Source organism: Eptesicus fuscus, chromosome 5 (genome assembly GCF_027574615.1).
Source record: "Eptesicus fuscus isolate TK198812 chromosome 5, DD_ASM_mEF_20220401, whole genome shotgun sequence".
Classification (NCBI taxonomy): domain Eukaryota; kingdom Metazoa; phylum Chordata; class Mammalia; order Chiroptera; family Vespertilionidae; genus Eptesicus; species Eptesicus fuscus.
Genome location: NC_072477.1, coordinates 37,506,363 through 37,522,271, shown reverse-complemented (window position 1 = coordinate 37,522,271; position 15,909 = coordinate 37,506,363). Strand labels below are relative to the sequence as shown.

Here is a 15,909-nt window from a genome sequence, read left to right as displayed (position 1 = left end):
ACCCCCAAAAGTGTGTTGCGTGTTAAGAGCTGAGGACAGGCCCTGAGGAGCCACAGGAGGTTTGGAGGAACCAGACACTGGCTGAGCCTGCCCCGAGGGTCAGAGAGAGAGTCTGAAGGAGGGAGTCTAATCGGGCACCATGCATGTGTCACATACGATGAGGCTTGAACTCTCCCCCTGTAACTGGTTATCAGGAAGTCACCAATAGCCAAGACGAGAAGGGTTTCAAGGAGCTGGGAAGAGACCAAAGGGAAACCCATGAACTGGGGAGTGTAAGTGGGTAATGAGGCTCTGGGGTAAGGACATGTAGACTTCTCAAGATATTTGGTGGAAAGGGGAAAAAATTGGAATGGTCATTGAGGCAGATTTTTTTCAACATTTATCTTTAATAATGAAATGTTTATTCACCACCCTTTTCAGCTGATTCCCAAACTTGGAAGCTCAATCAGACATACTCTGAGGCTGGGACCCTGGCATGGAGTAAGGAGATACACACACACACACACACACACACACACACACACACACACACACCTATGCCTTTTCCATGTTCCCACAGCCCCCTGCCCTGGAAGTACACTCACACCGTATGGGTCCCAGCAACTATAAGCTTCTTAGGTCAAGGATTCTGCCATATTTGTTTCTAGATCCCCTATACCTAATGGTGCCTGGCTCCAGGTAGGGCTCAGCTGATGTTTGGTGAATGAAAAGGAGAGAGGATGGATTTAAGCAGATGCAGGAGTTCTGTTTATGGTATGGAAGTCAAGTTCTTCTCACAGAAAGGTAAGGATGGAGCCACGGACAGTTGTGTACGTGTCAGGGACACTGGCTGCTGAAGCTCTCCCCCATATGATTTGCATCTCATTGCTGTTAAATGCCCTGGGAAAGGCTCATTCAGTCTTCTTCAAAGACCTAAAAGAGCCAGGCCAGGAAGGCTGGGACGGTCTGAAAGTAGCTTCCTTCCAGCTGGTCCACCTTCCAGCTGGTGGCCGTGAAATGGTGGACCAGCCTTCCTATTACCTGTTCTCATGTGAGCTCCTCAGCTTGGCACATTAGTGAACACGCAGCTTCGTTTTTGCCTTTTTGTGTATAATATAGGATTCCATTTACAGTATGAGGATCAATAGAGACTTGGGTTGAATCCCTGTTTTTGTCAACATGGAGAATTAATTCCAACAGCTGAGGGCACTGATTGAGTCCCATCCTGCCCCACTCGGGCACTCCGTGTTGAGTTCTGGAATCATTTTGAGGAGTCAGCATGTGACCTGATGGTCTTAGTGCCACACCATGGAAGCTGACGGTGAAGTGTTATCTTTGAGTCAGTGGCTTGAAGTCTGTGGGGCAAACCAAACCAAACTCTGCATGATTCCTGTAAATTGTATTTCCTGAAAGTGTCCAACATTATTCATTATGTTTATAGTTTGCTTTTTGGTTTAATCCAATAAAGTAAGATAAGATTTGAACTTGGGGCAAGTATAAGTTTCCTGTTTGAAGGAGTTAGCATAACCCATATCTGCTTCCCCGTCACTGAGTCACTACAGAGACCTTCTTGCCACATGATGAGAGCAGATGAAGGTCTGGTGGCAGTTGATGTCACAGGCATGCATTTGCTCGCCTCCATGGTAGGTGCCATGTGGGGTGGCACGACAAGATGCATGCGATGCCCTTTGCTTTCATGGGAAGCCTCACTACTTTTCTGTCCTTTCCCTTCCCCACCTCTGTCAGGAGCTGGACGCGGAGGTGAGAACCCAGGTGCTGGCTGAGTGGTTGGCAGGAACTGGGGGACCTAGAGGCAGGGGTCCAGTTGACACATAGTCGGGTCAGAAGAGGCAGCAGTGCTCTCCTGGCATGGGTCAGCTCGCTCTCCTCCATGTGCCTTGCCCTGAACCAGATTACCACGTCCAAAGTCAGGGAACCAGTCACGTGACAGTATCAGATTCTGGGAAAAGGCTGGTCCAGTCTGGGCAGCAGGACAACTGGGAATGATCAGGAGCACCCCAACTCACACATCGGGCTTGCCAGCACAAGGCTGTGGCTGGTCTCGCCATGGCCATATCCACTAGGTGTTGAAAGAAAAATGGACTCTGTCCCCTAAAGAAGGCCGGACAGGGTCCTGGCCAGGATTGAGACAATTCTGGTGGCTACTTAGCATTTCCCTTCCCTCAGGAACCCCGGGTGCCAGCTAGGCGAAGGCACAATTCAGGCTCTGCTCCCAGCTCCCTGAACAAAGCAGGTTCCCGCCAATGACAGGGCAGAGCTCTTGGTGTTTTGCTGCCCAGAATTAAAACACGTCTGTCCAAGGCTGCTGTCCTCAGGTTTCCTCTTGACTAATGGATTGATTAGAAAGTCTGGGTGCAGAAATGATCACATTCCATATCCTTGTGTTCCTTGACATCATCAAGCAATTTTTCTCGGTAAGAGAGGATCCCAGGAATGGATTGGTACTCGTGCTTTTAAAATTATGTCCTTGCTATTCTGGGCTCTCCGAAGATTAAATCTTCATGAGTAATCAGGGCACTGCTTGTCAGTGTCCTTCCGGGATCCCAGGGCGAAGTTTGCTGCGTAAGTACTGGGCAGCACTGGGGCAGGGGCTGGGCCCACCCACTATGCCAGGGAAGAGCCCTGCCCCGACCTCCAGCCACGAGTGTCCGAGCCTGTTCTGCACCTCTGGGAGCACTTGGCACGTGGGTCAGTGTCCGTCAGAATCAACTTCCATTCCTTTTCCTAATAAATAATCCCCAGTATATCCAACTGCGTGTGCAGAAGGATCTAATTTATCAGGTCGTATATATATTATATGCAATTATATACATTATACTATACATATATCTTACATGTCTTTCCCTCGCAAATGATCCTTCTAAAACATGCCATGCCCCTGCGACAAACCTTCCCTCATTTCCCATTCATTTAGAAGAAATTCTTGCATCCCTGCCCCAGCCTGCAGGCCTCCACACTCAGCCCCCTGTGGCTCCTCGGATCTCATTCCCCACCCTCCTCCCCTCACCCACTGTGCTTCACGTGACGCAAAAATAGACCTGCAGCTTTACAAATATTAATATCATTACAACCACCTGATGAGGCAGGTACTATTGTTATCTTCACTTTATACACAGGGAAACAGGCACAGAGAGGTTAAGTCATTTACCCAAGGTCACACAGCTATATCAGAATTTGAAACCCCACATCCATCCTAGAATCTGTGCTTTAAATCACTACCCTGTGTTTCCTGTATCGTGGGCTTAATTGAAGGTTCCTTCACTTAAAACCACTGATACACAAGACAGGAAGCCACCATATGACCCAGCTTTGTTATACAGCTTCTGAAGTATGTGAGTGTAAGCTATAGAAATGCATTTTATAGAAAGACCCTGAAAAAGCCAGGAAAGGAAATGGACCAAAATCATTTTAGTGATCATCTCTAGATAGTGAGGTTTTCAGGTGATGTACATTTTCCTCACTGTACATATCTGTATATTCCAAGTTTTCTACCTGGGCTAATCCTATATAATAAAAGCCTAATATGCTAAGTCTCCGGTAGACCAGTCGGCCATTCAACCGATCAAAGCATAATATGCTAATGATATGCTAAGGCTGCTCAACCACTCGCTATGACATGCACTGACCACCAGGGGGCAGACGTTCCAACTGGTAGGTTAGCTTGCTGCTGGGGTCCGGCTGATCGGGACTGAGTGAGAGGGGCCAGACATGCCCTGGAGCCCTCCCGCAGTCCCTCCCCAGCTGGCCAACCTCCCACATCCCTCCCCAGCCCCAGTTGTGTGGGGTCCCTCAGCCTGGCCTGCTCCCTCTCACAATCCGGGACCCCTCAGGGGATGTCGGAGAGCTGGTTTCGACCTGATCCCACAGGCCAGGCAGAGGGACTCCCACTGGTGCATGAATTCATGCACTTGGCCTCTAGTATTAGATAAAATTGAAATGGTTGCTTTTCCAGTGAATGTATGATGAAGGGCCAGCAGCCATGCGTCCTGTCTGGGAAGAGCTCTGGGCAGGGCAGGGGAAGCATCGGAGGTGGGACACCCCGTCCCTGACCCTAATGGAGGTCTTCTCCCTCTGACTGTCTAGGACATCATCGAGGGGGGCAGCCTTCGCATCCCACTCCAGGAGCTGCACCAGATGATCCTGACTCCTATCAAGGCCTACAGCTCCCCGAGCGCCACCCCCGAGGCTCGCCGCCGGGAGCCCCAGGCCCCACACCCGGCTTCGCTCATGGGCCCCGAGAGCCAGAGCCCCGACTGCAAAGACAGTGCCACGGCCCCCGGTGCCACAGCCACCACCTCAGCTGGCGCCAGCGGCGGGCTCCAGCCACACCATCTCAGCAGCTGTGACGGGGAGTTGGCTGTCGCCCCCCTGCCGGAGGGGGATCTCCCCGGGCAGTTCACACGTGTCATGGGGAAAGGTAAAGCCTGAATTCCCCCAGTCTCCCTTCTCTTCTCTCAACACCACTAACCAGAACTACCAGTCCCCGAGGGGCTTCCCCTGGGTGCTGGATAAGCTGCCTGCCAGAGTCGATGTCATGAGCCCATTGTACAGATGAGGAAAGTGTGGCTCTGAGAGGCTGAGGAATTTGGATCTGAACTCAGATCTCTGTGACCCCCAAAGGTCTCTTCCTTAACCTTGTATCCGTCCTCTCCCAGTCTCCAGACCAGGGCTGCTGGGCCCTCCTGGCAGAGCGTCACTGGGCCTTGGACCCTCAGGCTAAAGCAGCAGTTTTCAACCTTTTCATCTAAGGGCACACATTAATTACTAAAATTCTGCAGCACACCAAAAAATATATTTTCTGCCGATCTGATGAAAAATAGGTATAATTTTTATCTCTCCATACCGGGCAGCTATTGTTGTGTTGGCTGTTGTCATTTTTTCCTTTGGCAATCTTAAGGGAAAGGAGGCCAGTGCCCCTGACTAGTCAGGTGTTGCATGTTTTACAAATTCTTGCGGCACACCAGTGTGCCTCGGCGTACGTGTTGAAAATCATTGGGCTAAAATCATCCCTTACCACAGATCACGCCGTGTGTGTGTGTGTGTGTGTGTGTGTGTGTGTATGTGTGTGTGTGTGTGTGTGTGTCCGGAGGGCAGGGCAGAATTCACACGTGGTCCTTTAGGTGAGAGCACCCTCTCTACCTGGACTGCCGTGGCTAAGCTCCTTGTGCACATATCCGTGTCCAATGCCAGAATAGTTTGTGCTTGACAGGTATGTCACAAGAGATCTTGATTATTTGAAAAATCTAATGAATGTCTGTACTTTACTTTCGGGAAGGGGAGATAATTTTTTTGTTCTTTATTGTCCAATATTTTAGACCATTTTAAAGAACAAAGTTTTTACCAACAGATATGGACCCTTGAGTCTTTTTAATAAAAAATATATACATATTTTTATGGATTTCAGAGAGGAAGGGAGAAGGAGAGAGAGATAGAAACATCAATGATGAAAGAGAATCATCAATTGGCTGCCTCCTACACATCCCCTACTAGGGGTCAAGCCTACAACCAGGGCCTGTGCCCTGACCGGGAATTGAACTGTAACCTCCTGGTTCATCGGTCGATGCTCAACCACTGAGCCACACCCACTGGCTAGACACCTGAGTCTTATAACTGCACTGAGAAACTTCCCGTGATACATGTCCTACAAAAGACTTAAATCCTTGAAAACCTGATTCAGAGGAGATGACCTGTAGCATCCCTTGGGGCTGAAATGCCAGTAGCTTGGTCTCCTCCCCTCGCCTCCTTGCTCTTCCCCCACCCCCTAGGGCAGTGGTTCTCAACCTTCCTAATGCCGCGACCCTTTAATACAGTTCCTCATGTTGTGGTGACCCCCAACCATAAAATTATTTTCGTTGCTACTTCATAACTGCAATTTTGCTACTGTTATGAATCGTAATGTAAATATCTGTGTTTTCCGATGGTCTTAGGCGACCCTGCTAGCAAAATTACAGTTATGAAGTAGCAACGAAAATAATTTTATGGTTGGGGGTTACCACAACATGAGGAACTGTATTAAAGGATCGCGGCGTTAGACAGGTTGAGAACCACTGCCCTAGTGGGTGCTTAGAGCAGATGACCAGAGCCCGTGGATGAAGGGCGATGTGGGGTGGGGGTGGTTGCCTGAGTTTGAGGTGCCTCACCCCGCCTCCCCTGTGGCGAGAAGTATGGGGGCTCTGCCCTCAGGAGGCCTGCACTCCTCTGGCCCAGCTTGTTTATAAAGTTTACTAGAAAATGCTCCTAAATAAATTATAAAATAATTGCAAGGTCAACATAAAAAATCAGAACTACACAAAATGGGAGACAGTGAAAACTCGCCCTCCCACCCCAAGCCCCAGAGGTAACCACTATAAACAGATTTGGCATATCCCCTGGATAACTTTATACAAGCACACGAGTGTCCTTTTTACACACAAACGGGTCTTGTTTACATGCTTCTCTGCAGCTTTTTTACATTATATAGTTTTAACAGTTCTATCAACACAGTAGCACCAACTCTTTTTTAATATTTCTATTCATACAGTAGCACCAACTCATTCTTGCATACATTCTTGCATACCCACAGTATGTGTGAACCATTATTTATTGGCCCCAATGAATGGACATCAAAGTGGTTTCCAAGTTTTTGTTGTTACAAACAACGCTATAGTCTTATGCAGGATTAAGGAGAGGAAAAAAATCAGAATGCCCAGGTTTCAAGTGTGATTTACTGAGTGCCAGGCATTTTCACTTCTAATTGATGTCTTTTGTCAACAATTAGAAGTGAGCAGAATGGGCCATGAAACCCAGCAGCGTGTGTACTCTGCCCACAGACTCACTTTTGTCAACAATTAGAAGTGAGCAGAATGGGCCATGAAACCCAGCAGCGTGTGTACTCTGCCCACAGACTCACTCTGCTCTGTCAGTCTCAGCACTTACCTGAGTGTGTAGGTGAACCTGTGTGTGTGTAAGTGCGTGGATCACTTTGAGAACTAACCCTCCAGCGATTGAGCAGCTGGCTTCCTGCTCGTGTGTGCACCCACGCACCTCACATCCTAAAGGATGTGCCAGCTTGATTCCTCCAAATGAGGTGCGCGGTTCATTCATAAAAATCACGGAGACTGCTCTCTAATAACACCGATGGCCTTTGCTGCCTTTGAACTCCCTCTCAAAAGGAGCCTCTTTCAAAGACAGAGCTCGGGACACTGCTGCGTTCTTCCTCCCCCAGCGTGTCTGTGTCAGGCTGGGTTGCAGAAGGCTTAATATAGAATGGTATGCCTGGAATTAATCGACGGGGCTTCTCGAGGCGAGGGCTCCCGTGGCGCCCGAGCCTTTGACTTCAGTGGAATGAGGAGCCTCCTGGCCTTTTTTGTGAGCCTTACGTACAGCCACAGGCACACATACCTCTCAAAATACTGGTCCTGAAAGGAAATCAGAAACAGATCTCAAGGTTAGGAGATGGGTGTGCATTTTTCTAATTCATCTTTTCTTTTCTTTTTTTTAAATTCACAGTGTGCACACAGCTCTTGGTCTCCAGACCCGATGAGGAGAATATAAGTTCCTATTTACAGCTCATAGACAAGTGTCTAATTCATGAGGTGAGTCATGATAGACTTCACAAAGCTTTTTTTCTCATTGCTTAGAAATGGTTCCTGTGGCGGGATCATTTGAATCAGCAACAACTTGTTTCTGTGGGGTAGATGTCCGAATAGCTCGGGCAGAACTTGGCATGGTGGCCTCAAGCCTAAACAAAGCTTGTATATAACTTGGTTGTCCAAAGATTCGTCCGGACTGAGCTCTGATGGGAGGGTGCATGCCTGAGAGAAACTTCTGACTCCGGAAGAATCTCTTGAGTGACCAAGCCTGGGAGGTGTGCACCCCGTCCTGCCACCTAGCCCCTGATGTTCTCAAGTCTTTCAATGGTCTGCCTTGAAACACCTTGCCTTTGGGCTCAAGGAGATTTGAGGGAGGGGTGGAGAAAGAGTGTGCAGCAGAAACAATGTGTGTGTGTGTGGGGGGGGGGGGGATTGTTTTTAGCCATGTGTCCTTTTGAAAAAGGACCAAGGCATGATGGAGCTGTGCCTACCAGGCTCTCAAAGCTAACACAGTCTCCGCCACAGGGTGGGGCAGGTGCTGGCCATGGCTGCCCTGAGCGACATGTGGGGACAGGCCATTGTGCCTCAAATCCAAGACTCCAGTGGCTTCTTTGGTGAGTCTCCTCCAGAGAGTTCCAGTGACAAAGTCTAGGCCTCGGGAAACTTAGGACTGGATCAACCTAGAGCACTGAGGTCTTCTTGTGGGGTTTTGACATGAGAATAAGATGGTAAAGGCCTGCAAGTCTCCTCACCTTTGCTGTGGTGGTGGCCAGAACCCTGGGAGTCCAGGGGCCCCCAGTTTGGGGAGATAGCCAGTGCAGAGGTCTGGCCCCTCCCCCTCCCTCCCTGTGTGGTCAGTTCCCTGGGGCCCCCACCTCCATGCTCTGACTCTGCCCATCCTCGTGTGCAGGTGTCCAATCTCCTGCTGGGTTTCCACCCCAGCCACGCCTCCCCCACCCCCTAAAAATCTCATTTTTGCAATTTTCTCTCACAGTGGCATCCATTCTTCTATGTGCGTCTCCCCAAACCCCCCACTCAACCTTTTCTATTTCCAGTCCTGGCCCTGCACTTGTTTTGACCAGCAAAAAGTCACAGACAGAAGACAGGAGCACAGTGACGAATTTCTGAACTCATTCATTCCATAGATATTTATCACTCCCCCTGGCCCTGGCCCTGGCCCTGGCCCTGGCCCTGGCCCTGGCCCTGGCTAGGCAGCTTAGGGTGAGGGTAGTGGGTGAGACGAAGGGAAAGCAGATTGTCATGATAAAGCCTCTGAGAGGCCCTCCCGGCGTGCCCCAGAGCCCAGATGAGGAGTGGCAGGCACCTGCCCGAGCCGGAAGCAGGGGTTCCTCAGAGGGGCTGCCCCCACGCTCAGCTCGTCCAAAAGGCAGGCAGAGCCTCATGGCTCGGTGAGGAAGGAGGCAGGAGAGTGCTCCAGGCAGACAAGGCAGCGTTTTGGGGGGGTTCTATGTCTCATTAGGGAAGACCATTGGGGAGGAATTCAAGAAGGGAGTCTTTTAAACTTCTGAGAAAGCAAAGCAGATCCCTACTTCCTAGTTGGTCCACACCAGCCCCAAAGCTGTGGCCTGAGGCTTATCACTGGCCTGCCTCGGGGCGCGCCCTCCCTGGGCATCTCGGCTCTTCTTTTTGCTTCTTTCCACTTTTTCTCCCCGCGGCCCAGTGATTCAATGCAAAGATGACACTGTGGGCTCCTCTGCCGGCAGGAGGCCCAGGCAAGGGGCCTCTGGGTACCGGGAGTCACGGCAGATAGGAGCTCAGGCCGAGTCCGCTTGCCTGAATTCCGGTCTGGATGGAGGGCCTGCGCTCTGCTTTGGAAGGGAAAATGTTGTTCAAGCCTCTTTATTATTTTAATTGAGAAAGAGGAAACCCGCCTGAATGATTTTCCACAGCCCCGGGGTTGTGTGTGAGAGAACGCACCCTCCCTGCGGCCTGGCAGGTCAGCCTGGGCTCCGCACAGGCCTGCCTTCCTCAGCCCCCATGGCTGCTCCGCTCACTGCAAGGGGAGGAGTGGTCACTTCCAAGGCACCTTCCTCCCGGGATGAAGGACCGACTCCCTAGAGAAGGAAAAGGGAAGATAGGAAAGGTCTGGATTCTGTATCTGGGACCAACCACTTCCTCATGGATTGTAATCCCAGGAGTATCGCCTGCTTGCTGTCTTGACAAGGTTCTAGGAATCCGAGCGGGTGTCCCCTTAATGAGGCTTTTAATCCAGCCACAAAAGCTGCAGGACACATCTTCCTCCAGACAGACGGATTGGTCTGGGCCTGACAGGGACAGAAGACGGAGCAGTGGCTGGCTGGCTGTGTCTGGGCAGCCTGCAGTGTGGAATCTCCCTTCCCCTGCAGCCCAGGGTGGAGGGGGCTGAGGTGTGGTACCAGGCGTCCCAGCCGATGGCGGAGCACAGGAACCAGCCTTCAGAGACCACTGGACGCCGGCCATGGCCCAGCGCTCCTGCTCCCAGCGGCCCCTGCCGGGACTGAGAACCGGCCTGCACACTCACTGCTGGGGGCTCGCTCCTGCCTGCGGCCCGGCACTAGCTGAGCCTGACGCCCAGGTCAGCGTGAGTGAGCTGACCTCTCTGCGGAGGCTCTTTGTCCCCGCGGGCGGCCGATGTCATGTGTGAACTGGAATCCCTGGACACACTTTAAATGCACATCTCTCGAGTGAACCATTAGCTCCTTTGTCACTTGAAGTTCAGGCCTGTCCTCCAGGCTGGCTCCAGACCAGCTCAGGACTCTAGTTTTGAGACCTCGAAGTCATGTATTGGGACTAAAGGTGGCTGTCGAACACCAACCGTGACAAACACTCACATGCCACAACCCAACGGCTGGTCCACGCAACTGAAAATAGCCGGATAGAGTACCTGTGAGCGGCGTGGGTTGAATCGTTACTAAGAGCCAGGCATGTCCTTAAGTATTCTGAGTGCTTTTCCTGTGTTACCTCATTTAGTCCTTCCAGCGTCCATTAGAGGGAGACATTATCACCCTCAGCTTTTAGAAGGAACAGAGTCTCAGGTGGAGGAGCTCGCATAAGGGCGTGTGGGGATTGACGCCCTCCCGTCTGCATCCAGAGCTTTCCTCTGACCCACGGGCGGGGCCCTCCTCCTCAGCTCGTCTTCACCAGGGTGCCTGCATCTTGGGTCCTCACTTAACATCTGGCTGAATGAGCCAGTCAGAGGCAGAATCTGTCCATCCCTTGATGAGTCCAGCGGATGCGTTTGCCTGTCGCAGTTTTCAGAGGTCCTCGTGTGTGGTTGGACGCTCACTGAGCATCACCAAAAATGAGAGGGGCCACAGAGGAGAACCAGGTCCTCACCTCTCAGCCATGAGACCATCCTGCCACTCACCTGAGAGGGGGGTCTGCACCTCTTTCCCTAATGGGGCGCTGGGTCCCTTGGTCGGTAGCCCTCTTCCATGCGCACCCTTAGTGGTGTCTGGCTAAGGTCACTCAGGGGGGAGCGGTTTGCAAGTCAATAACTTTTCTGCAATATGACTAATATCTTTTTGCTTTTGTTCACATAGCTCTCTTGTGTTTAGGTCCTTAAAGATTAAATGTCATCAGAAGAAAATTAAGCTGTCTTTCTATTCCCCCCCCCCCTGTTTCAGGAATCTGTTTCCTTCGTGGGAAATAATCATGTAGTCTGTTATTCTAAGTAATAGCTTATCGCTTCTTAAATTTCATGCCTTATTGACAAAACTACCTAGGCGTGTGAGCTCCATCATTGTTAACGCTGATCTGTCAAACCCGATGGATTTCCATAGCGTGTGGACCACAGTTCTAGGTACTTGACAGGACTCCTGTATTGTGCGTGGGGGCCTCATCATCTCGAACACGCCACGTCCAAGTGCTGCCTGCAGCAGAATGGCCAGGGCACTTGCTGCAAACACAAACCCCCTCTCCTGACTCCCCTCTAGATCTACTGTCAGGCTCTAGGTGTGGGGGAGGCGGCCCAGGAATCTGCATTTTAACGACCCCTTTGGGGAAATCTAATAGACCATGAATTTGAGAGACTCTGCCCTGGAGACAGATAACCCCTGAAAGTCCTTCCCTGGGCCGTGGTGCACACAAAAGGACCATGATGTAGATGACAGCATATTGCAGGGCAGTAGGCACAACATCCCCCAACACCAGTTTTACTAGAAAAGACTTGAGAAGCCATCAGATCTCCCCATCTTCCTAAACTTTAGACAGTTTAGGTTAGGACGGGTGCAGTGGGGTTTTGGTAGGGCACCAGATCCTTTAACTGGAGGTTTCTCAGCCCAGCCCTGAAATGCAGACTAAACTCCATGTTCCGAAGCCCAGCTGACCACTCAGGGTGTCCACACACCATCAAGCAGATTGATTTTTGGAGTGGTGTAGCATTTCCATTGATTATGGAAATGCCGGGGGCCTGCAGAAGCCAGAGTATTCGACAATCAATTTTGCAATTTATTCTTGGTTAATAAATAGAGTCCAGAGTGGAGTCCGAGGCAAGAGAAGGTGGGTTTGGACCTATCAGAAATACAACCAAAACCAAGGGTTATCAAAACATTGCCCGGCTGGCTTGGCTCAATGGTTTAGCATCAACCTATGAACCAGGAGGTCACAGTTTGATTCCTGGTCAGGGCACATGCTCGGGTTTTGGGCTCCATCCCCAGTGTGGGGCATGCAGGAGGCAGTTAGTTGATCAATGGTTCTCTCTCATCATTGATGTTTCTGTCTCTATCTCCCTCTCCCTTCCTCTCTGAAATCAATAAATATATATGTATAGATATATATTTAAAAAGCTTAATGCATGTACCTTACCAGACACCTCCAATGCCAAATAACTTGAATTTTCAGTTATGAAACTGACTGCTGTGTGAACCAGCTTGAAAACAGGTGAAAAAAAGGCAACCGCAGCGACGCCAATGTTTTCCCCTATTAATTGCATGTTTCTCCTTCTAATGCTAGGCTGCGTCACCCATTAAAAAACCCTGTTTGTTTTTGCAGGCATTTACAGAGACGCAGAAAAAAAGATTGTTGTCATGGAAACAGCAGGTGCAGAAGCTCTTTCGGTCTTTCCCTCGGAAAACCCTCCTAGACATATCAGGATATCGACAGCAGAGAAAGTACGTTGGGATTTCATTGTTTGTACTGCATGGTGGCTCCCCAGGTGCCTCACTGCCTGCCTGGGTTCCTGGGTCGGGACAAGGCAGGGCCTTCCTTGGTCATCGGGGTGCCCTGTGGCGAGTTCCAAATCGCACTCCTTAAACAGGTGGGGTTGGGAAAGGCTGTCAGAGAAAGCATTCCCGGAGGAAGAGCTGAATGCGATCTTTTGTAACTCAATTGACATTGTCAAAGTGACAGCGTTCGTCCGGATGCAGGGAGCGGATATAATTTAATGAACGCCCGCAGAACACTTGGTAGTTTATCCCCAAAAGGGGGCTCGGAAAGGACAAAAACGGATTGTTCGCTCGGCACCTTAAGTGGTAGTGTAATTTTTTTCTCTCTCCTAGCTGCAGACAAGCTAATTATAGTTGGTGGCAGGGTGAAGAGCCCAGTGCTAGTCTATTTTGGTCTGAGTTGCAATCTAAGAGCGGAGCAGTACCATTCTCGATTTCTCACAGTGCTTCAGCTTCTTGGATGCAGTTAAAAATAAGCCTTATTGTACTTGAGACCCCATTCCCTTGATCTGGCTTTAAACCGAGGAATCCAATTGCATATGAAAGGTGAATTACAGTGCCAGTTAATTAAGGGGAGGCGTGGATTAGGCCTTGTACAATGACAAGGGGTTTTGGGGAGACAAGAGAATGATGATGCGAACATCCTAAGAATCCACATTCCATGTATTTTGCATTTTTAAACATGAGCACGTGATGTTTTCACTTGCACCTGAAAAGTTCTGAATTCATTTCTCAGTGCATTTATTTGCATAAGTGTGCCTTACAACATCACTGTTTGATATTATTTAAGGGAGGTAAGGCCCGTTGAAGTTTGTGAAGTCTTTCTTAAAGATTAATGTAAAACATATGAATTATCCAGCCTATACACAACATGGTTGCTTATTAAACAAATGTTTAACACTTACTATGTGCCAATTATCCAAGCACGTTGAGAATATTAATGCACTGAATCCTGCAACAACCACGTAAGGTAGAGGAGCTGCTGTCAGCCTCATTTTACGGAGGAGTCCGTAGACGATGGCACCCAGGATTTGGTTCAGGCCGGCCAGCGCCAGGGTCAGTGCTCTTAACCACTGTGGATGCCAGGCAGCTCTCATGGTCTTTGTGCAGAAAAGATGGGCAGTTCAAGCAGCACTCTTTATTTCCCACTCCCTGGCCCCATGCCCTCTGGGGTGCCTCCCTGGTGGGTTGGGCTGGATCAGCTCTGCACCCTGATGAAAGGCCAGGCCTGCACTTCAGCCCCCTCCCCTGGGGCTGCCCCTTTCCCAGGCTCGCTCTCTCTCTCTCTCTCTCTCTCTCTCTCTCTCTCTCTCTCTCTCGGACAGCAACACTTCTCCCAAGTATGAGGAGGAGGTGCCAGCCCCTCTTGCCACACCAACCCCTTGGGAGCCAAGTTCCAAGTGGAAGAAGGAATTTAGAAGTTGACCATGAAGATAGAGCTTTTAAGGGCTTTGCTACTCACCCCGGAGTTTCATCCCCTGCCTCTGTCTGCCCTGCCTTGTCCTTGGTTAACCTTGACCTCTCTAGAGTGTTACTACCTAACGCTTGTTTTGGGCTAACCTAAGGTTTGCCAGATTGGAGTCCCAGTGGACCTCTTTTATGGATTAGATAAGAATGAATTTAATCAATTGTAGATGTTCAGTTGGAGGTTGCTAAAGCTCTAGAAAATAATTTGTTCTCCTGCGTATTACCTCTGGGATCTTGTTATGCTATTAATTTGCTTTGAAGACCCGTTTCTCCAATAATACAAAGGTATCTGCAGCCCACCCCCTGCTTGAATTATCCCAAATCCCAAATTAATTGGTTCTTCTTTAGTCTTTTCACGCATTTCAAGATAATGAAATCGGTTGGTTGGATTTAGGAAGGCAAAGAAAGACGCAAATGGGCAGAGGAAGAGAATGAAAAATGAAAATTTACTTTCGTCGCTTTATTCTCCCCCCAGAAGGAATGATTATCTCATTAAGCCTAGTGATCTTAAGTAACCTAAGCGTTCGCTCTGGTTGCCAGCAGTGGCACCGCTCAACAACCCTGGCTTTGTAATAGCCTATTAAGGACGCCACAGTAGAGCCCACCGTCATTAGAAAGATGGCCTAGCCAAATTCTCACCACCGGCCCATTCTATCCCCAAAACACTCAGGGCTTTCCCACCACATCCAGCCAGCGAGTCCTCCCTTCTGGAGGCCTGGAGCCCTTGTTCCTCCAGGGGCCCATACCAGAACCCTCTGCCCACATTATATTGCTCAAGATATACTCTGCCTTCCCGGAGGCACAAATCCTTTTAGCATCGTTCACTGACTACTGTATTTTGCATATGAAGTAACTTTTAAAAAATCCAACCCAAAAGGAAAACGAGGGGGAAAAAAAAAAAGCCATTCGCACTAAATAAGGAAAAGTCTTAGCAGAATACTGAATCATCTACCAGGTGGCCAAAATTCTGACTCCAAAAACCAAAGGCCTAGTTTTCATAGTTAAAAAAAAACAACAACCAAAAAAACAAAAACCCACAAAACCACCGCTTGCTCTCCACCTGTCAGTCACTCAGATGGTCCTTCCACCAGAGGAGGTCTCTGCCATCCCATAAAGGACTCCTACCCCACCTGGCTTGCGTTTCCCCTTCCAAACCAAACGTCTTAGTAAAAGAAGAAAGAGGGGAAGAAGAGGGAGAAAGGATGGGATAAACAAAGAGACCTGGAACCAGGAGTGCCCCTTCTCACCACGAGCAGAGGAGCCACAAAAGCCTGGAAGTGGAAAGACATAGCCCAGAAATCAGTTCAGCCAGCTCACCGTGAACTTCTCTTCCCTGCCCTCCCTCTCTCCCTGGGAAAATAGGAATCCTGGGGAAAGAGAAACATTTTCTGAGATCTGCTGTGCTGATGGCTTAGAGGCCCCTCCCCCTAGGCACACACAACTCTCTCTCAGGAAATGACTGTTTTGCAAGGCCCCCCACCCCCACCCCATCATCCTCAACTGGTTAAATACGTCAGCCCTGTCTCCGGGAGTCTCCTCACAGGCCTGGCACAAACCTCCCCTGCTCGGTGGGGAAAGCGAGTCTGTTCCATCTTGTGGCCATTGGAGGTAAAGCATTTCCACCTAAACATCAGTGAATGACTAAAGCTGACTCTTCTTGGAAAGAATGTGCTGGTTCCTGAAACCCCGCTGGCGGCCGCGCGCCC

General features: G+C 49.8%; 1 protein-coding gene across 4 annotated transcripts in view; it reads left to right on the top strand.

Annotated features, from left to right (window-relative positions):
* The window catches only part of SAMD4A (sterile alpha motif domain containing 4A), a 215,732-nt gene that overhangs the window by 184,519 nt on the left and 15,304 nt on the right, over positions 1 to 15,909 (top strand). For all 4 annotated transcript variants that reach the window (XM_008139029.3, XM_008139030.3, XM_028141723.2 and 1 more), the window contains 3 exons: positions 4,084 to 4,417; positions 7,489 to 7,574; positions 12,564 to 12,682. In XM_008139029.3, the coding sequence (XP_008137251.1) occupies positions 4,084 to 4,417; positions 7,489 to 7,574; positions 12,564 to 12,682 (539 nt within the window). The remainder of the gene's footprint in view (positions 1 to 4,083; positions 4,418 to 7,488; positions 7,575 to 12,563; positions 12,683 to 15,909) is intronic.